The sequence below is a fragment of the Ovis canadensis genome, chromosome 3 (assembly GCF_042477335.2).
Source record: "Ovis canadensis isolate MfBH-ARS-UI-01 breed Bighorn chromosome 3, ARS-UI_OviCan_v2, whole genome shotgun sequence".
Lineage (NCBI taxonomy): Eukaryota > Metazoa > Chordata > Mammalia > Artiodactyla > Bovidae > Ovis > Ovis canadensis.
In genome coordinates this window covers 1,608,934-1,629,614 of record NC_091247.1, presented here as the reverse complement: position 1 = coordinate 1,629,614, position 20,681 = coordinate 1,608,934, and the positions used below count along the sequence as shown (strand labels likewise).

The window sequence follows — 20,681 nt, the reverse complement described above, 5'->3', positions numbered from 1 at the left end:
AACATTTAAATGGCAATGAACGTGGGGAGAGTTGTCTCTTGCGTGGCGTCTGAGTAGGTTCTGTCAGAGTGAAGGGCCCTTGAAATCAAGCGCCGGCTGGTGCGGGGTGGGGAGCAGCCACGATGTCAGGCTGTGGCCACACTGTGACCCTCCCGAGGGCGTGGGGCAGCGCCCACCCGGCTGGGGATGGGGACTGAGTCCAACCAGTCCTGGCGCCCCCTCGCCGCTGGTCCCCAGGGCCAAGGCCGAGAGCTGGGGTGGGGTAAGAAGAGGAAGTGGGCAGGGAGGGGTGTCGGCCACACTCCCCGGGCAGCAGAGACACCGGGAAGTGAGGGGCTGAGAGGGGAGGCGGGGCAGGGGGCTGGGATCCCGGGCCAAGTCTGACCCTCTTTGCTCTTCCCTCCTGCAGGGGCCGCGAGGTCTGCTGGGGCCGAAGGGCCCCCCAGGCCCCCCTGGACCTCCCGTAAGTCCCCTGCATGTCTGCCCCATCCCTGTCCCCAGCTGTGGCTGCGCAGTCCTGCGGGCAGCTCCCCACACTGACAGCTGTGCGCCCGGCCCAGTGCCCGTGTGAGGCGTGGCGGGGGACGGCCCTGCGGGTGGAGGCGTGGAGGCGGGCTGGGCTCACTCCACCTTCCCCGCACACGGCAAGTCCCCGGGACGCCCGTTTCCTCCCTGCGTGTGCTGGCCGGGACCCTCTTGGACAGTCCTTGAGGGAAGAGCAGCCCGTGGTGGGGCAGGCCTCTGTCTGGGGGTGGCTTCCCAGGGCTGGGCCCCCCACCCAGCTGTCCGAGAATGCAGGGTGCCCCCCGCAATGAACCCGGCAGCCCCATTAACCTGCAGCCAATCTCAGCATTTATCTGGGCCCAAGCCTTTCCCCTCCGCGAAGGACGAGCCATCCTCTGACCTCATGGGCAGGGACCAAGCCGCGCTCACTGGGCTTTGCCTGCTGAGCCTTGTCGATTCTTTTCTGTTTCAATGCCACCCAGGGTGTGACAGGAATGGATGGTCAACCAGGCCCGAAAGGCAACGTGGTAAGTCCAGGGGTCCTGCCCCAACCACGGCCTCACTGCAGCAGCAGCCTCGCAGGGCGCGGGAAGGGGACTCAGGCCACCCCGACAGGGGGGGCTGGGATGAGAGGGGCAGGCCTCCTGCAGGAGAGGACGGGCTGAGGCCCTACCCCGTCCCGAGCCCGGGGGACACAGGGCCACGGCGGCCTCATCCCCCGGCCGAGCTGGTTGAGGGCAGGGGCTGTGACAGCGCCCACCGAGACGCGTCGCGTGGGTCTCCCGTGATAGAAGTGGGTGACCTGAGTAGAAGCTTTCTCCTGGTGGCTCCGTCTCGTGTCCCTCCTGGGTGGCCGCACCCTTGCCCGCACCAGCTGGGGGCCCCGGGTCTGGCTTCCCGCCTGGGCTCGAGAGCTCCGCAGCCCCCCTTCAGTGCCTGCTTTTGTTTCCGTAGGGTCCCCAGGGAGAGCCCGGCCCCCCGGGGCAGCAGGGCAACCCAGGTGCCCAGGTGAGTGAGTGGGGCGGGCTCGTGGGCAGCAGGAGCCGGGGGACAGAACCCGGGGTCTGAGTGGCCGCTGAGCGCTGCCCTGCGCTGCCAGTCGGCCAGCAGGGCCTGCGGCCTGGGGGTGGTCTGGGACGGGGCTGGGGGATGATGGGCGGATGGCGGGGAGGGGTTCTAGGTTGAGAAATCCCCAACCTTTCCCGCTCTCTCTCTCCCTGCCAGGGTCTTCCGGGCCCCCAGGGCGCAATCGGGCCTCCAGGAGAAAAGGTAGGTGGGCTGCGCTGGGCGTGGGTGAGCCTGTGGCGGGGCGCCTCCCAGCCCGGGGGCACGGCTCCCGCCAGTGCCCCGCCAGCTCTGCTGTGGCCCTGTCCCTCCCTCCTGCCTCCCTGCTTTACTTACGCATTGATGTAAGGTTGCCAGATTCAGAAAGAAAAGCAGATCCAGGATGCCCAGTGAAATCTGAACTCTGTTGTCCGAAATCCGTTTAACTGGGCGTCTCATTTTGTTAGGCTTCCCAGGTGGCGCTAGTGGTAGAGAACCCGCCTGCCAGGGCAGGAGGCAGAAGAGACCTGGTTTGATCCCTGGGTCAGGAAGATCCCCTGGAGGAGGGCGTGGCAACCCACTCCAGTGTTCTTGCCTGAGGATCCCGTGGACAGAGGAGCCTGGCCGGCCACAGTCCACGGGGTCACACAGAGTCAGATACGACCAACGTGACTTAGCACAGAGGCACTTGTTTCGTTGTTGTTGGCCTTGTTTTCTTTTTGCTAAATTTGCCAACTCTAAACACATCCTGGGTGCCCTGAGCCCACGTGCTGGGGAGACAGCCTGGGCCCTGGCCTGGCTCTGGCTCAGCCCCAAGTGTCCAGTAAACCCAACACTGGGCTGGCAACAGCCAGGATGTCCTCCGGGGGGCAGTTCTCAGGGCATCACAGCCCCCACTCCTGTCTCCAGTGGGTGGTTGTCTTGTTCCAGTAGCCAAACTCGAAGGCTCTGGACCTAGCAGAGAGTCCTCCGTCTTTGGGCGAAGCCCACAGGAGCGGCGCCGCTGAGCCGCCTTTTTAAGCAAATGCTTTTCAAGCAGATATGTTGAAGAGTGACTTTGAGGGTGTGTAGAGAGGGCGGGCAGCCAAGGGCACCCCGGGGCATCAGCTCATGAAGTCTCTGGTATGTTCTAGGGTCCACTGGGCAAACCCGGCCTCCCAGGAATGCCTGGTGCTGATGGACCCCCGGTGAGTACTCTGGCCCCCTCAACCTTCACAACCCCCCCCCCCCAGCCCGTGTCCACCCAAGGGTGGGGGCCGGGAACCCAGGCGGACGGCCCCTCCCCAGCTCTGGAGCTGGCTGCATGCCTGGCCCACGTTGCCTCTTCCAGCTCCTTCGATGAAGACCTCTCTGATGGCTCAGGAATTTACTGGGTTTTGGCCATGCTTTCCATCACGCGCTGGTAGCTGCACGCGTCGGAACATCCGTTGCCCACGCCGCCCCGCACTTTCAGCTGTAACGAGGGCGGCTGGGCTCCGGGCCCGCGCGTGTGTCGCCTGCGCGCATGTATTTTTAGCGATCACGCACTGGGAAGCGGGGTGTGCACACGCAGCTGTGGAGCTAAGTAGATGCCGCCTAGAAGCAGGGGGTGAGGGACTAACCCGTCTGTGGCCAAGCTGTGAGGGCGGGGGCGGGACAGTGGCAAAAGCCGGGCCTGTCCGCACCCGCCAGCCTCCGCGTGAGCTGCCGATGGGCTTTCTACTTCTCGGTTATTTTTAGTGTGTCTAATTGATGCCAAGTAGAGAGCCCGTTTCAGAGAATGATTAGCGAAATTAATTGTTTCAGACAGTTATTTTGCTCTGTTAATAGCGCCATTAGAAGTGAGCTGAGAAGCTCAGCCCACCAACCGTCGATTGGTGGTTGGCTGGCGTGGGGCAGGGCCTGTTTCTCTGTTTTCTCTCTGAAAATCCTTTGGTCCCAAGAGTCACCCACCACAGGCTTTATCTGAGCCCGCAAATCACAGTCTCGTTCCTGCCTGAGCTGCTTCGGGGCGGTGGGGGGCTCAGTCTCTGACCTGAGCTTGGTGCGAAGAGATGAGAACTTGGCAGCATGGCTTTTATGCGCATACATCGACACCTAACTGCTTTCTGATGATGGAATACCTGCTTCCGGAAAATTAGGAAAAGAAGTGACGTGGCAACGTGGCAGCCACCCGATCCGTCCTTGGGGGTCGGGCCCCGAGCGCAGGTGGGCCTGCATCCTCCCAGCCACTGCTTCCCTTTGCTGCAGTGGCGGGCGTCCATGGGCGTTTCCCACGGCGCATCCCTGGGCGGCTCAGTGCCCGCCTGCCAGTGCCGCAGACGTAAGAGGCACGGGTTCAGTCCCTGGGCTGGGAAGGTCCCCTGGAGGAGGGCACGGCAACCCACTCCAGTCTTCTTGCCTGGAGAATCCCGTGGACAGAGGAGCCTGGCGGCTACATCCGTGGGGTCACAAGAGTTAGACGTGACTTAGCACGCGGCATGTTGGGAAGAGGGTGGCTGCGTGGCCCCTAGTTCCCTGGCCTTACCTGGAGTTCCCCTTCTGAATTGAAGCTGCAACAACTCGAGTCCCTGAAGGGTCACCGGTTTCCTTTCGGATGCTGTGGGGAAAGAGAGGCCTTTAAGGGGACCCGGCCCGGGGAGTCAGAGGGACACGCAGCCCTCGTCGCAGGTTGAATGGGGAGGAGACAGAGGGTCTGCAGCCTCTCCTTACGAAGGCGTCGCGTGGCCGCAGCTGTAAAGAGGAGACCTGTCCCTCTCCTCCTTTGGGTTGGTTTGGTGTGGTTTAAGAACAAAAGGAAGATAGATTTCAGAGCCGCTGAGAAGAGTGAGAGGTTTCAGGGCAGACGCTGCTCTGGACTCATCGAGAAGTCATTCCAGGCACACGCGACAGGGTTTGGATAATAAATCACGGGCTCTAGGGAACATTACAGAGCCAGGAAAAATCAAATTCCAGCAAGTGTTCAGTGACAGGAGGAGATGCTCGTGGGATAACACTAAATTAAAAATACGGCTTCTGATGCCAGTTTTGCACGCAAATGCGCAGAACAAACAGATGAGCTGCAGCGCATCGCACCCTTGGCCACCGCTGCTGCGCGTGGCGAGGTTGCGAAGGGGTTTAATTTTCTCTTCCACTCGCCTAATTATCTACAATGAACATATATTACTTTTTTAATCAGAAAAATATCAAATACAAATGAGCTTTATTATTTTTCCATTTGTCTACAGTGAATATATATTACTTTTTTAATCAGAAAATATCAAATATACATCATTTAAGCTTTATTACTTTTCCATTATAAAATCCTGCTGGTTACAGGATTCTCGGGAGAGGTCAGCGAGCGGAAAGAGGGTGGAGACGGCCAGCCTTTCATGGCGGGAAGTCGGCCCCTATGACTCGGATGGATTTCCTTTTGCAAACGCTCAAAATACGTGAGGGCGGTGCTCCCCCCACAAAGCGGCTGTCATCCTGGGAACAGGGCTTAGAAGCCCGGCCTCCATTCCAACAGTAGTGATCGCAGTGGGGACTTCCCTGGTGGTTCAGGGCTTAGGACAGAGTGCTTCCTCTGCAGGAACATGGGTTCAATCTCCAGTTGGGGAACTAAGATCCTGAAAGCTGTTCAGCGTACCCCCCAAAAACCCAGTGCCCCCCAAAACAGAGTGGTCAGGTCAGTTGTGACACGCAGACTTAGTTGCCCCCAGACATGTGGGATCTTAGTTCCCTGACCAGGTGTTGAACCCGAGTCCCCTGAATTGCAAGGCAGAGTCTTAACCCCTGGAGCACTCGGCGAGTCCCCAGGTCTGTCCTTAGGGCCACCGTGTAAGTAAGGTCATCCCTAGGTGGAGGGTCGGCTCGCCTCCAGATGTGGGGTCCCTGCTTGTTTGTGTCCGGGGCCTGGGCTTCACCACCGGCTGCCCGAGACCTCAGTCCCTTCTCGGAGAAACTCGAGGTTTGGTGGAAACGGTACGAAAGGCCCAGGAATTGCCCATGTGGCGAGGTAGGAGGCCTCCGCTTTCTCCAGCGGCCCCGGGGCAGGGGGCATGTCTAGGTGCAGCCCTGCTGGCCTGGGGCTCGGGAAGGTGGAGGGCGGGCCGCGTGTCCCTCCGGGCCCGGCCGCAGGCGTGGTCCAACCAGCGCCTGATTGTCCTCACGGACTCCCGGGGTACCACCCCCAGCAGAGGAGCTTCCGCGTTCTCCCTTCATGTGGCCCCCGCCTCAGGCTGTCTGCAGTGCATCAAATGCAGTTCACAATGATCGCAAACTAAAAAGAACCACGCAAATCGTGTGTTCAAATGGGTGAGACCCGCATCCCCACAGTGGAGCCCTAGAACTTTGGAGGGATCGAGCTGAGAGCAGTCAGCCCACTCTCTCGCTACACACCCTCGAGAGAGGACGCCCAGAGAGGGCAAGCGACCCGCCTAAGGTCACACAGCGGCTCGAGGGTTCCCAGGATTAGAGTCAGGCTGCCGTGCCCTGCCAGCATCCTCACCCCACGCCGCATGCCTTCGCTTTACTGGCGCCCTTGGGGGCAGGACCCTGTTTCTCAACAGTGAACACTCGGGTTCTGTTTTTATCGTCCGTGTTTGGCTCCTGAGCTCAGAGGCAGTGAACTTAGTGACCAGCTTGGGTCTGAAAGTCAGAGAAGGTGAAGTTCCTAAGAATGGATTGATGGCACCGGGGTAGAGGGGGTCGTGAGCAGTTCCTGGGGCCACCGCTCTGCACCTCTTGGGGGATTCTCCCCTTGCCCCCAGCTTCCCTCCTCATCTGTGTCACCTGGGGTGATGTCTGAAGACCTGGGGTGCCTGGGAACCTGGGGGTCGGGTCCCCCTTCCCTGTCCTTGCTTGGCCACCGGTGCGGTTTTGCTGGTTGACCTTGAACACACAGCCTTGCTGTCACTGACCCCACCCACCGCAGGCTGGGCACGGGCTGGGAGCAGGCTGGGTCGGGGCCCCGGCACACCACGGGGCTGGGGCCTGTCTGTGGGCTTGGAAGCGCGTTCCCTGCCGTTGCCGCGCCCCATGTTAACATGGCATCGCTCCCATGTTAACAGATGAAGCCACCGAGGGTCGGGGCCAAAAGGGCGGGGGGACCGAGGTGCTGTGGGGAGGAGCAGGAGGGACCCGGGCTCTGACCCTCACACTGGAAACCGCTGTGGGCGAAGCCTGCATTCCCAGCGGCCACTGACTAACGTCAGCCTTCTCTTTCCCAACAGGGGCACCCTGGCAAAGAAGGCCCTCCAGGAGAGAAGGGAGGGCAGGTGGGTACCGGCTGTACCCCTGGCCCCTCCAGCATCTCCCTCAGGATGGGTGGGACTGGGCCCCCCTCTGATCTGGGACCCCTGCCCTGCTCGAATCCATCCCGAGAAGACCCCCTGCAGAGCCCCCTTCCCTGTGGAGCTGGGCGGTGCCCACGTGTCTCCTCCTTCAGGCCTGGCCTGAGACACCCATCTGCTCTGCTCGCAGCGAGAGGGCAGTGTGCTGGGGGCAGGCCCACTTTCCGGCTTGTGCTGGAAGGACCCAGGGTGACTCGGAGTGAACCCATGTCATCCACCCAAGATGGGCCTAACACACTTTCCTGTCTGGCTTCAGGGTCCACCTGGCCCCCAGGGTCCAATTGGCTACCCAGGTCCTCGCGGAGTCAAGGTGAGCATCTCAGCCTGGGGTTTTCCTGGAGGTCGGGGTCAGGACTTTGGGGCACGGCTGGACCTGTGTTAGGGATCCTGTGCTTTAACCTCCCGCCTGCCCATGCGGGGGCAGCCCTGGTCTGGGTGATCAGCTCCCGGCATGTGAGCCCAAGCGGGTGATGGAGGGGCCCCGGGGGCCGGGAGGGGCTCCCACGGAGCAGGGCACGCCCCCGGCGTCTGGGGCAGCAGGGGCAGCTCGGTGGTGGCCTTCTCCAGGACGCGGGGCACCCTTCGCCCTTGCTCCTTTACAGTCCCTGTTGAGTGGCCTGTTGGTCTTGGAGTCCCTCAGGGCGGCTGTCCTGAGCCCAAGCACCGAGCTGGGGGCCCTTTCCTGGGAAGTTTGGGACGTTTTCTTCTGGACCGTTCGCACGTTGAGACAGAGACTGTCCCCATCAGTGACGTCTGGGCAGACCTTGCTGTTGGGGGGTGTGTCCGTGGGAGACTCCATCTATTTACACCCTGTTGAAAGGCTGCTGGAACCTCATTAAACGGGTGTGCAGCCCCAGTCCCCAACACACGGCTGCCAGTTCGCCCCGAGCCGAGCGTTGGCTTTGTGCTGTGCAATGCTTTCTGAACACGCACCCGCAGACGGGCGCCCCCGGTGTGAGCGCCGAGAGCCCTTCCTCCTCGGGTGGGGTCGCTGCCCGGCCTTCGGTCACAGGCTCCCCACCCACAGGAGAGCTAAGGGCGGCTCTTTCCTTCAGAACGACGGCCATTTGATGTGAAGGACCCGTGTATGTGCATGCGTAAAACATCTTGTTTACCTGGGAGGGCGTGCGTGAACACGCCCGTAAGCTCTGGGGTCCCCACCCGGGTCCTTCACGCTGCTTTACGCTTTCAAGCGCTTTGCACGTCAGAGTGCACATCTGCCCCGTGGGGTGGAGGAGGGAGAACCCAAGATTCTATGTTTTAGGGACCTCCCCGCAACTCCCCTCAAATCCACGCGGGACTCAGGACTCACCCTAGACTCACTTATCCCTAGTCAAGGGCCCTATCCTGACTCCAAGGGGCCCCGGCTTCCATTTCCCGGAGTCGAGGTGTTCCAAGGTCGGGAACCTTGGACGGGCGGCGTCTCTCTGAAGCAGGCCCTCGGCCCGCGCGCTGCCTGATGAGTTTACAAGGGCAGCCACCTAGCGGCGTGCTGACCGTGTGCGCTCGGAGCACGTCTGTCTCACAAATTCCGGTTGCACAGCGAGCGCGGGCCGCCGCTGCTGTGAGCTGGGAGGGTGTCTGCTCCGAGGTGCTCAGGGGGAATGCGCTCACCGTGTCGGCCTGATGAGAATTCATCCGAGACACGGGCCGTCCCGCTAGACGGGCGAGCGGAGGGCGGGAGGGAGAGCAAGGCCGGACGCTGTTTTCTCGGATTAGTGGGTTCTCATGCCCGTGTGCTTGGACACCCGCGGAGCCCCTGACGAGGCCTGGAGGGCGGTGACCGCAGAGGTGCAGGCCGGCCCAAGTGTCGCCGTTGCCGTGGGAGACCAAGGCCCTCCGCTTTCCTCCCCCTAGAAACGGGCCCCCTGGGCTCTTTGGCCTCACTGACCTTTTCGCCTCTCCTGGTTTGCCCCCTGACTTAGCCCTTTCTCAGGGATCCGTTGAGTTTGACTATGAGGTCGCACGGCCTGTCGCTGAGCCCCCGCGGGGCTGGGGGGCTGGTGGAAGCCCCCCACGTGAATCCACTCCAGGCCTGGGAAGCCCCGTCCACCTCTGTGCCCTCACAGAGGGAGACCCAGAGGGCGCTGCCCCTGCACTGTTCTGTGGCCCCGGCTCTCCCTCCCCAGATGCTGGGCCACCAGGGCCGTGGTGGGTGTTCTGGTCCAGGGCTCTCACCCGGGGCGGAGTCTCCCCCCAGGGACACCTGCAGACGTTTCTGAGCGCCACGGCTTGGAGGGGCTACTTCAGGGGCTACTGAGGGGCAGCGGTCTGCAAGCCTGCTCCACCCGCTACTTGCCCGGGCAGCCTCGCAACAAAGAACCATCCAGACCCCAAGGCGGCAGCGCTCAGGCCGGGAAGCCCTGGTCTTCTGTTCCCTGGCCTCGGACGGGCCATGAGCCTGTAGAACTTCAGGTCTGGCAGGGATCCGCCCGATTCTGTCTCCGCATCGTCTATCTGGTCGGGCGTGGGGAGGGAAGCTCACCTGGCCTGCTGGGCAAGGTGCTGGAGAGCAGGTGCCAGAGAGCCCCTCGAAATCGGGGTTTCAGGGTCCCTGGCCTCCCCTCTGTCCGGCAGCAGACTGCGGCCTGGGGTGGCGCCCGGGGCACAGGCTGAGCCCGCTCTGCACTCCCTGCGTCTGTCTGAGCCGGCCCTCCGGCTCAGCCCGCCAGGGCCTCTGCACGCAGGCTCAGAGCTGCCGGTTCTGAGCGGAGTTCTTGCCACAAGAGGGCAGCCGGCAGCACAAGGATCTGGCCGCAGGCTCAGCTGGCTCCCAGCGGGAGGCCAGCCTCTCTGGGGCCCCGCAGGCGCAGGCGGGAGGCCTGAGGCCGCCTGTGCAGTCAACAGGGCGGGCTCTGCACCTGGCCAGCAGGTGGGCCGCGGCCGCCAAGTCTGTCCCCGGGATGGAGCCGTTTCAGCTGGTCTGGCAGACTCGGACTGGTCCTGCCTGACAGTTCTTGCTCAGCATGAGGATGAGCCGCTTCCTCAGCCGACACACTGAGAGTGACGGGGTGGCTGGTGTTACCAGGTGGTAATTAATGCTATTAGATGTTGTTATAATAATGATCACGTATTAATAGTAGTACGTGGCTTCCCTGGTGGTTCAGATGTTAAAGCGTCTGCCTGCAATGCAGGAGACCTGGGTTCGATCCCTGGGTCAGGAAGATCCCCTGGAGAAGGAAATGGCAACCCACTCCAGCATTCTTGCCTGGAAAATCCCATGGTCAGACTAACGTGATAAGTTACAGTCCATGGGGTCACAAAGAGTCGGACATGACTAAGAGACTTCACTTCGTTAATAGCAATAGAGACTGAAGACCGTCAGATGGAACACAGCCCTGCTTATTGAGTACCTGCTGTGTGCCAGGCAAAGACCCCAGGGCTTCCCAGCAGGGCTGGGGTGAGGATTGCCATCACCCCGACTTTCCAAGTGAACAAAAGTCTGGGGCCTCGTCAGAGGCTACAGAGGGGGCCTGAACCCGTCTGCCTGACTCTGGAGCCCGAAGCCAGAGAGGGGGGTGTTTCTGGAAGAGAACAGGCTCTGGGTGAAAGGGTGCCTGCCCAGGCCGCTCTCTGCCGTGAGACCAGGATGCTGAGGACTGCCTGCGGGGGCACTCAGCCTCCCGAGTGCCGGGGGCCAGGCCTGCTCTCAGCCTGGGCCCTGACTGCTCGCCCTCTCTGTCCACACAGGGGGCGGACGGCATCCGAGGTCTGAAGGGCACCAAGGGCGAGAAGGTGAGTGTCCCCACCTCCTCGCGGGGCCTGGCCGGGAGCCGGGAGGGCTGCCCTGGGGGCCGGAGTGACCACGGGCCACTGACATGGGAGCCCCCAGTTCCCTGACAGCAGCGGTGTGCACAGCTCCCCCGTGAACCTTGGGGCCTGGTGACTGAGTCGCCCCTGACTGCCTGCCCCTCCGCAGCCCGGCCTGGCCCAGAGTGTCTCCTGGCCGTCCTGCGAGGCCGTCAGTAGCGGCCCTGGCCCTCTTGAGGGTCTTCTGTCGGTCTCCCCCTCCTCAAATCCACCTGTCCCCTGCTTCGGGCCTGCGGTCATGCACACTCGAGGCAGATTCTGAGAAAGGGGCGCCGATAGAGCCGGCCCGGGGCGCCCAGTGAAGCCAGGCCCCCAGGACTGCAGCCTTCCTGCTGCGAGCCGGCCAGAGCCGCCGAAAGCAAAGGGTGAACAGGGACACAGCTCCCGAGGGCCGGGGCCGGCCACTCAGAGTCCTGACCCAGCGCGTCGGCCGTGGGGTGGGGCCCAGAGGCTCTGGTGTGGGGGGAGCCGGGCGGGGATTCTCTCCCCCACACTGAGGCTCTCTCTGGTCCCCCTGCAGGGTGAAGATGGCTTCCCGGGCTTCAAAGGAGACATGGGCATCAAGGGCGATCGGGTGAGTGTCGGGGGCAGGGAGGGGCCACAGGGCAGCCTCTCAGGACAGAGCTGAGGCCTCCGTGGAGGCTCCTGGCCACCAGCAGCAGCCGGCTCCTCCCCAGCTTTCAGCCTGGAGCTGCGGCAGCTGACACCTGGTCCCAGCCCCGCCTGCGGGGTCACCTGGCTCCTCTGGCCCATATTCATCAGGGAGTCAGTGGGGACTTTTCCTTGCTGGCCAGTACCCCGGCCAGTGCTGCAGTCCACAGGGTCACAAAGCATCGGGTGTGACCAGGCGTCTGAGCAGCAGCCGTCCTGGTTTGCAGAGCGATGCTTCTGGGTCGTGAAGTGCGACAGGCGTCCAGGAAAGAGAAGGGGTTGCAGAAATGGCCCAGCTCACCAGGGAGGGTCGCATGCTGCCAGAGGCTGCTGGGGGGTCCCAGCAGGGCTGCACCTGGACCGGGGCCTGGGCTCCCTGACCCGCATCTGGGCCCCCAACCACCTCTTCAGCTGCTCTCCAGACCCCCGACAGCAGCCCCTGTGTTCTGGACCTTGGGCCGGCCTGTCCGAGGCTGCAACAGCCTGGCTGGTTTTTAGTGAATATCTTGCCTCGGCTCCAGGGGAGCAGGCTGGGGTGTGTCACACTGCTGGTGCCCACAGAAACCAGTGGCAGAGTCTCCATGGAAAGGAGGGTGACCCAGGTGATGCTGGGGCGGAGGTTGGGCTGGCGGGCCAGCTGCCTGCGGCTGTGGGGACACCCTGGAGAACTCCCAGAGAGTCCAGAAGGAGCGGAGCCCTGCACCCCCGGAGGGCCCGCCAAGGCAGCAGCTGTATCCACACCTGGACGGACATCATCCTCGGGAATGAGGCTGCCATGTGGCTGGCCGCCCGGATTGTCCCCCACAGATCGGGCCTGCGGGTGCCGTTCCAGAATCCGCCAGAACCAGAGGGCCTGTGGCTCGGTGCTTTGTCCCGTGCTGGACGGCAGATGGGATCCGGGCCTCCATTAGAAGGAGGGGAAGAAAAGAGAGGTGTTCATATCTCAGTCCTGTCCCAGTGACAGTGCTGCCGAAGACAGCCCTTCTAGAATTTTCTCTACGGTGATGGCTCCCCACATCTGAGGGGCCTCTCGCTGTCTGGCTGGTGAAAGCCCCCTTTATCTTCTTTTCCAGCAACATGAGGCACACATTTTCCCAAGCCATCCCCCAGTCACTCCGTGCTCTGGGCTCGCCTCTGGCTGAGGATGGACGGGGGGCCGGGAGGGGGCCTCTTCCATCGTAATTTCTCCCGGAGAGGCATTTCTGCCGACGCTTGGCATTTCCTAATTTCCTGAGGGCTCAGTAAACACGGGAAGGATTCTCGGGTTGAGTGAGCAAAGCGCTTCTTAGGGACAGCGCGTCCTCGTCCTGCAGAGCTTGGAGCTGAGGAACGAGAGAGCTGTTAGCTGGCTTTATTCCCGCAACGCACGTTTCTAAGGGGGGCTTGCACAGCTGTCCCACAGCTGCTCCTGGACATCAGGGATCAGAGGAGGGCCCACGCAGACAGCAAGGCCAGGCGGACACTCCGCGGCCAGGCCGGGCCCCCGCTGCCGCCCTTTCTTGGCTCCCAAGGCCCCCTTCCTGGTGACTCAGGCCTCCCCGCCTGTACCTGGCAGAGCTGGTGAGGTGGCATTTTGCGCTTCTGTCTCTGGACACAGCCTGTGGGTCTCCCGTGGGTGCTGACCCTCAGGCTACAGTCTGACTGATCTCCTGGGCCATTCCGGGACTTCCCAGGGCTTTGGGAAGAGAAGGCGGCTGCCCCCGCCATCCACCCCCTGCCCGATGGGGAAATAGCAGGTCAGAGCTCCTAGTTCAGCCAGGAGGTGCTTGACCAAAGGCCACTGGGAAGACGGGGCCATGGGCCCGAGAGTGGGCGCCGTGGTCTTCCGGGGCTGGGACAGGGCTGGGTCTGCTTGAGCCAGGCCAGCGACTCTTGCCACCCCACCTCGCTCCCAGACGGTGGGGGGACCCCCGTGGACTGCAGTCTGTGGGCGACGCCCTCACCCCCTCCTTCTTACCTGCAGGGAGAGATCGGCCCACCTGGTCCCAGAGGGGAGGACGGTCCCGAAGGTCCCAAGGGACGAGGCGGTCCGAACGGCGACCCCGGTCCTCTGGGACCCCCTGGGGAGAAGGTACGTGACGCGGGCCCTCCCGAAGGCCTGGGGCGTCCAGGCGGCGGGTCGGGCAGGCAGAGCCCCCGTGGGGCCGGTGTGCATCCTGACAGGGTGCCGGCCTGCTGGGCCACCGCACCCGTGCCTGGGGGCGCTCCCTAAGCTCAGGGCTGGGAGCAGGGTCTCCTGACAGCTGCTCTTAAACCTGAGGGGGCCGCCCTCCTCGTCTTGCTCCCCCACCCCCTTTCCTAGCCCCTGCACAGGAACCGGCTCACCAGTAGCCCAAACACCCCACCCTGTCCGGCCCCAAGGCTGGGACGCTTCGACAGAAGGATTGAGCAAAACCCCACAGACAGAGAGCGCTTTTCCTGTACATGGGGCATCAGCCTCCACCCGTTGGCTTTAGCAGGGGTGTCCATTCCTGCTCGAGGGGCCTTGCTCCAAACCAGGGAGGGATGCTGGGGGAGGAAAGGCAGGCTCTCTCTGAAGGCACCCTGCTCCAGGTCCCCTGCCGACACACGCCGGCTTCCTCTCTGTTCCAAGCAGGGCCGGCCGGCTCGTGACGTACCTCTTTCTCTCCGCAGGGCAAACTCGGAGTCCCAGGACTGCCAGGCTACCCAGGAAGACAGGGGCCAAAGGTAACGTGCAACCTGGTGAGGTCTGACCGCTGGCGTCTCGCCAGCCTGCACACTATCACCCCCCTGCCCCGCCCTGCGTAGCTGCTACGACAAAGCAGAAGGTCACGGTGGCCGTGTCCCGGGTCTGCCCCACTCAGCCTTCTGTGGGGACTTGGCTGAGTGAGAAGGAGGGCCTGGGAGAATTAGGTGAGCCTTTCAGAGAGGCAGATCCTGAGCTGCACCTCCGAGTCCTTAGCCCCTATGGCCTCTCAGGGACTTTGTGTACCGGTTTCTCCACCCCCAGAGCTGTGTACCTCCCGCAGAGTTAATTCTCCTTGGAAATTCAGAGGTTATTTGCTCGTAACTGAGCGTAAAAGAAAGATGAAAACTTTCTTAGAGGAAATCATGCTTTGCGTTATGTGAAACAGCTCCTTGAGGCTTCGCAAATCACTTACACCGTTTTTCCTGTCTCACCTTTTATTATTCATGGTTCTTCCTTAAAAAATTGCCAGCTGCCTGCACTAGAGATGTAATTAACAGCAAAAGCTAACTCACGGATCTGTCTGGTAGGTGTCTGCATCCTGCCCTCCTCCGGCTTCAAGCCTCCGGACGCCCTCCTTGTTAGCAGAGGCAGGGCCCGCGGGCTGGGCCGCAGCCCTAGATGTCCCCGTGCGGCTGATGGCAGTGTCCACAGCCGTCCTCCCTGGGGAAGGGCAACCTCCCCCTCTTGGCGGGTGAGCCCACAGCCGCCCCTCGGGGGGGAACCATCTGCCATGAGATAGTTTCACTTCGTGTCGGTTAGCGATGTGCCCACTGACTGCAGTGCCGGCCGCTGTACTTGTATGAAGAGACCCTGATGGACACGTTTTCTCTCCTGAAATGCGTGTCCGTTTGGCGGGGGTGAAGGGAAAGAGAGGAGGAGTTTGGGAGAGACGAGGTGGGGGGTATAGATCAAGTTCAGGCAGCTTTTCATGAAGGCAGAAGGAGAACCTTGAAGCTGCTTGAAGTCTGGACGGTCCTGGGGTGGTGATCCCGCTCCTGAGCTGAGAGCCGTGAAGCCAGCATCCCTGGTTTTCTCGCCACAAAGCTCGTTCCAGTCTTCTCTTTGAATCAGCAGGCAGGCACACGGGGGGTTGGCCAAGCTGAAGCCCCTTGGCAGAGGTAGCATCAGTAAACTTGTCCTGGGCTAAGTACACGTTCAGGTCAGGATTTTAAGTCCGGTGGAGAGTAGAGACGGACTCAGCAAATGTTGTAGACAGTGTCACCGGGAGCTCACATAGTAGGTGTTTGGATATTTATTCAGCCAAAGCTCTTAAGTGCTTGCTGCCTGTGTGCACCTTTCGAAGTTCCAGAGTTGAAGGGGCCCTGCGGTGCCATGCTTGGTGCTTAAACTTGCACTCAGTTTTGACTTTATGAGCTGCCGCGCTTTATTTAGAGGCGTTGTGAGAGGATACAACGTGACAACAAGGTGCGAAAACAAATGTCACAAGTGTGAGAGTCACACGCCACCCCCAGCAGCCTTGGTGGTACACGCGCTTTTCTTTCCCAGCACCGGTGTTCTGCAGACATGGGTGTGTGAGAGGAGCGTGTGGACAGAGGGAGGAAGGGGAAGCATGGTTAAGATTCCGTTCTGATTTTTATATTTGGAGTCTGTGAGATGCTCAGGAAATACCGAGGTGGTGGGTGGTGGGTGGGTAGGTGGTATATGGGTGAATGGTGGATGGATGGATGGGGGGTGGGGAGGCGGGGTGGATGATGGATGGTGGATGGGTGGATGGAGGTGGGTAGGTGGTATATGGGTGAATGGGTGAATGGTGGATGGATGGATGGACGGTGGGTGGATGGGGGCGTGGTGGACGGTCAGTGGATGGGGAGTATGGGGGGGTTGGGTGTGGATGGATGGTGGATGGGGGGTGGGGGGTGGGGGGTGGATGGATGGATGGATGGTGGATGGGGGGTGGGTAGGTGGTATATGGGTGAATGAGTGGATGGATGGATGATGGATGGGTAGGTGGGTAGACGGGTGGGTGGATGGATGGACGGGGGGTGGATGGGGGCGTGGTGGACGCTGGGTGGCTGGGTGGCGAGTCGGGGTGGGTGGGGAGTCTGACCCGGGGCTGAGGACTCCGGCAGGCTTGTCCTCCAGCTGGCCCAGCACACAGCTCGTCCCTGGCCAGTCTCTGACGCTTCTTCCCTCGTGAACTCTCTTCCAGGGTTCTATCGGATTTCCTGGATTTCCTGGCGCCAACGGAGAAAAGGGCGGCAGGGTAAGGACCGCCTGGTCTCTGCCCAGGCAGTTTGTCTGCGGCCCCGGTGTTAGCGAGTCTGTTCTCCAGTACACCCTGTTTATTTCTCACGCACTTTGCTGCCAGAACTGCTTTCCGGAGCAGCTGACCTTAAGTCTTTACACTGCGCACTGGTGGCTCTCGGGTCGCTGGGCCGGGCGGGAGTGCGGTAGGTCAGGCAGCCGGCCAGAGGGGGAGGTGTGAGGAGGACAGCGCTTTCTCACACTTGCCACGATCGCAGCAGCTCTCGGGTCACTGGCGAAACCCAGACTCTCCTCTTGCAGCCCAAGTGACTCATTTTAAAAGGCGGGGAGAGGCCCTTGCTCTGTGCTGACGTCTCAGGGAGCCCCTCGTCCAGGGTCCAGGCGCGCCCCTCCTCTTCCTGGGCTGCCGCCGTCACTGGACACCCTCCGGAGGGCAGCAGGCCTGGTTTCCCTCCATTGTCATGGAGTGTGAAGGTGATCCGAGGGCCCAGGGCCGTCCCCCCAGCCTCCCCGGCCCAGGCCCTCCAGCGGGAACTGCCCTTAGCGGCGTCACGCGAGGCATCCTGAGCACTGCTCCCGGCTGAACGGGATCAAAAGGTCTGCTTGGGCCTTCGGACGCAAGGCTGCTTGTCCACAGGCGTCTGGGTGTGCAGAGCAGGCCTGGGTGGGTCCTCCCTGCCCAGACGGACGGGCTGCCCCCGTTAAGTGCTCACTCCAATGACCGTTACTGTCTTTGAGCTGAGACAGTGCGATCTCTGGAAAGCATGGGGGAAGACCTAAAGCCGTCCGTAATCCGCGTAGATGGCCGTGTTTGCCAGATTCAGGAAGAGAAGACGGGGCTTCCTGAGGGCAGGCTGACCGCGCGATACAGGGGCCACGGCCTGTCTGGGTGAATCGGTGTCTAGCCGCGTCTGCACGTCTGTCTGTATCTGCGTGTTCATATCACGTGTGTATTGTGTCCTTGCTACGCACCTGGGTGTTGCTATCTGTGTCGCGCCCGTGTCTGTCTGCACTTACATCTGTCCGTGTGTCTATCACCCACCTGCCTACCCGTCTGTCTCGTTCTTCCTGGTGGGGACGGCCTGACTAGCATCTTGGGGAAAGGCGGTCACTCGTGGAAAGTAGTAGTCCAGGGTCTGTAAAAGCAGAGGAACCTCAGAGCCGCAGAGCAGGCAGCCCCGGTGCTGGAGAACAGGGCCTTCCACACCACGTTGCCGAGAGAATCCCCGGGAGGGGCCATGACGGCTACTGGAGGCCTGTGATGTGACCACCACCCCTTTGCATGGAGGAGCCGGGCTGGGGATGCCGCGGAGGCCTGGCTGTGGCCCCGGGACTGGCACTCTGCTCCAAGCCCTGCTCCCTTCTTCCGCCCCTCAGCCACTCCACCCCCGAGCTGAGAAGGCCGGGCAGGTGCCTGGACGCCCCCGGCCCCCACAGGCCGTTGTTCCAGGGCATCGGCACGCGGGTCACCGCGGTCATCACTGCGAATGGGTGTTTGGAAAGCAGAGAGGCCTGGGACCGGGGACTCGCTCCTGGTCTGAGAGTCCGACTTGGTTCCCGGGACCTGAAGCCTGGACACCTCGAGGAAACCGTCTGCTTTGGGGCTTATGCAGATGCGTCTGAGGGCTGGGCTACTGGGCGTGACAGGTGGCGTGTGTGCTGACATGCGTATGCCCCCGTGTGTGGGCTGCCTGAGAGCCGGCAGGTCTTCCGTCCACCTCATCCTGGCCTCTCTGGAGGGGCTGGCTGGGCCGGCGGACCGCTGGCCGGGAGGTCCACGTACAGCTGGCTGTCACGTGACCATTGATGGCTTGTCCCTATCGCTGGCCTGCACCCCGGGCCCAGGCAGGGTCCCCACCGGACCGGCTTGGGAAGAGCCAGCCCCTTAGCAGCACCACCTGTAACCCGAAGCTTCCATCTCCAGCTTAGGGCGTCTCGACTTTAGCGAGGCCAGTTCTGGGAGGGCCCCTGCCTCCCCTGCAAAGCCATGCTGACAGGCACTTATGGGAGGCTTGCTGAGGGGGCCGTGGGTGGGGCATCTTCTGTCCAGCGGCCTCCGCCGCCAGGATGCAGACTCTGGCTCCGTCTACGAGCAAACAAACCTGGTAAGGCTGGTGCCACCTGGGAGGCCGACGGACTCCGAGGCTGAGGCTGGGCAGTTTGTTTAGGTTGGAACCGAGAGCTGGTCAGGCTGCAAGATCAGAACCGTGATCCAGGTCGTGCTGTGGATGGAGGCTTGGCATGAGCTGACGTGCCAGCTGGACTCACCCACAGACGCCAGGAAGTCACCCAGGGGTGAGCCTCAGTGTCTCGCTGGCGGGAGCCCATCAGTTGAAGAAAGCAGATGTTTCATTAATTCTCGTCGGCAAATATTTATTTGAAGCCAAGAGATACTGCCGCCTAATGAAAGCAGCGAGACCAGCGTGCATTGTTAAAAGCTTCATAATTACCTCATCATCATAAACGGTTTTATTAAATTCCTTTCAAAACGGGAGGCTCTGGAAAGCAGTTTTGAGTTTCTGGCAGCAAATGAGTGAAAGATGGTGAGAGGAGATGTATTAGGTGGTCCTTAGCAATGCAGATCCATCTTGGGCTTTGTTGTTAGAAACCGGGGAAAAAAAATAATTCCGGAAGATGAATGGAGAAGCAGCGGAGATGTAGGGCCACGATCAATCCATTACTCGCACACGCCGTAGGTAAACTGCACTTACCGCTATTACGTCTTTGCTTTGGGGAAAAAAAATTGCAGTGCATTTGTTTTCTGTGGTTTGGAAAATGCAGAACAACAGAGAGAAGGAGTCTAAATTCTATTAGAAGAGAAGCAAATGACTCTTGGATATATGATTTATATATTAAATTGCAAGTTTGTTTGTCTGCAGAGCCTGTTGAAAATTTAATGGCTAATATCCTTAACTGTAGCGGAAGTAAATTATGTATGAAAGGGGCTGACTTTCTCCTCTTGTAGTGATGATGCCTCCCCACCTCCAGTGCTGTGAGAGATGAAGAGGGAAGGTTGGGTGGGGGAGGGAAGGGGCGGGGAGTGGATGTTTTGAGGGGACGAAACCAGAGAAGCGTGGTGAACATCCCTCGGGCGGCAGAGGGAGCTGGGTTTCAGAAGGCCCTCGTGCAGAGGCGTGAGGCTGGGTGCATTGCCCGAGAGGTGCGTCCTGCCACCCTGAGACGTCTCCCTTTAAAGCCAAGATGAGGGGGTGGGCCTTTCTAGCTTGACTTCCAGTGGTCTCTGCATCACCCATGCAGGGCAGGCGTGCTGCGTGACCGACTGACACCCTTCTCTGATTGCAGGGCACCCCTGGGAAGCCGGGACCGCGGGGGCAGCGAGGCCCGACGGTAACCTTGGGCGGCCTCCAGACTGGGCGCGGGTGGTAGGGCGCCTGCCTGGTGGGAGTGGGGATGAAGGCATCGTGCACGCAGGGTTGGGGCCCACCTGTCTTCTCTTCCGTTTGTCCAGGGCCCACGAGGTGAAAGAGGCCCACGGGGCATCACCGGGAAGCCTGGCCCCAAGGTGCGTGTGCGGTCTCCTCTGTGGCCCCGGCCTGAGCCCGAGTTCTTGGTGCTGTCCACCCCCACAGAGGGGGCCCCACAGCCTTCTCCACTGTAAAAATAAAAGAGTGAAAGAAGATTTCTTGGGGGTATTTAAGAAGGAGCTGGTTGAGTTAGGTGAGGTCGAATCAGAGGCCACCTGGGGCCACCGCAGTGTGGAGGTCAGGCCCATCCAGGCTTTGGACCAGTGTCCCCCAGCTCTGATGGGGAGGCCTCGCTTCTTTTCTTCGAGAGGGCTTTGGAAGAGACATCTTGCCGGGTCTCTAAAGAAAGTTCTTTCCTCCCCTGCGAGAGTCCAGGCCCACCTCTAAGGCCTCTTCTCCCACCCTGAGGCCTTGACACCAACTCCTCCAATCGGCGTAGAAGCAGACGTTGGCCAGGAAGCAGGCCCGTCCTCTCCTGCCCTGTGCAGGGCGTGATTCCAGCGCACTTTGCTGCTAAGGAGATGGGCCCGCAGCTGGTGGAGGTGGCGAGCCAGGCAGGGGCAGAGCGGGCTGGGGGTTGCCCGAGTCCCTCTGTGACGAGCTCTGGGCCCAGTCGCGCCCCCGGAGGCTGACTGCACGCTCAGCTGCTGCGGGCTCCTGGGTGGGCCCTGGGACGCAGCCTGCGTCCCGTCTTCTCGTGAGCTTTGGCCCCTGGGGGGAGCCTGGCCCTTGTCCCAGCGCAGCAGCACGTCCTCCTGGGAGTGTCTCAGCCCCGGCGAGGCTGGCTCTGTGCCGGGTGTGTGTGCAGAGGTGAGGACCGCCCAAGGCTAGTGTGCTCTGCTCCGTGCAGAGGCGGGGTGACTCCAGAGGGCACAGGGGCGCTAGGCGATTCTGCACCTGTGATGACATCATGGGCCAGGGTCTTTTCATCAAAAATAG

General features: G+C 61.5%; 1 protein-coding gene across 3 annotated transcripts in view; it reads left to right on the top strand.

Annotated features, from left to right (window-relative positions):
- The window catches only part of COL5A1 (collagen type V alpha 1 chain), a 139,719-nt gene that overhangs the window by 77,851 nt on the left and 41,187 nt on the right, over positions 1–20,681 (top strand). For all 3 annotated transcript variants that reach the window (XR_011255039.1, XM_069579805.1, XM_069579804.1), the window contains exons 21-34: positions 410–463; positions 987–1,031; positions 1,459–1,512; positions 1,729–1,773; positions 2,682–2,735; positions 6,741–6,785; positions 7,117–7,170; positions 10,551–10,595; positions 11,191–11,244; positions 13,285–13,392; positions 13,956–14,009; positions 16,202–16,255; positions 19,561–19,605; positions 19,727–19,780. Coding sequence is in view for 2 of the 3 variants with exons in the window: in XM_069579805.1 (XP_069435906.1) it covers positions 410–463; positions 987–1,031; positions 1,459–1,512; positions 1,729–1,773; positions 2,682–2,735; positions 6,741–6,785; positions 7,117–7,170; positions 10,551–10,595; positions 11,191–11,244; positions 13,285–13,392; positions 13,956–14,009; positions 16,202–16,255; positions 19,561–19,605; positions 19,727–19,780 (765 nt within the window). In the remaining variant the exon portion in view is untranslated. The remainder of the gene's footprint in view (positions 1–409; positions 464–986; positions 1,032–1,458; positions 1,513–1,728; positions 1,774–2,681; positions 2,736–6,740; positions 6,786–7,116; positions 7,171–10,550; positions 10,596–11,190; positions 11,245–13,284; positions 13,393–13,955; positions 14,010–16,201; positions 16,256–19,560; positions 19,606–19,726; positions 19,781–20,681) is intronic.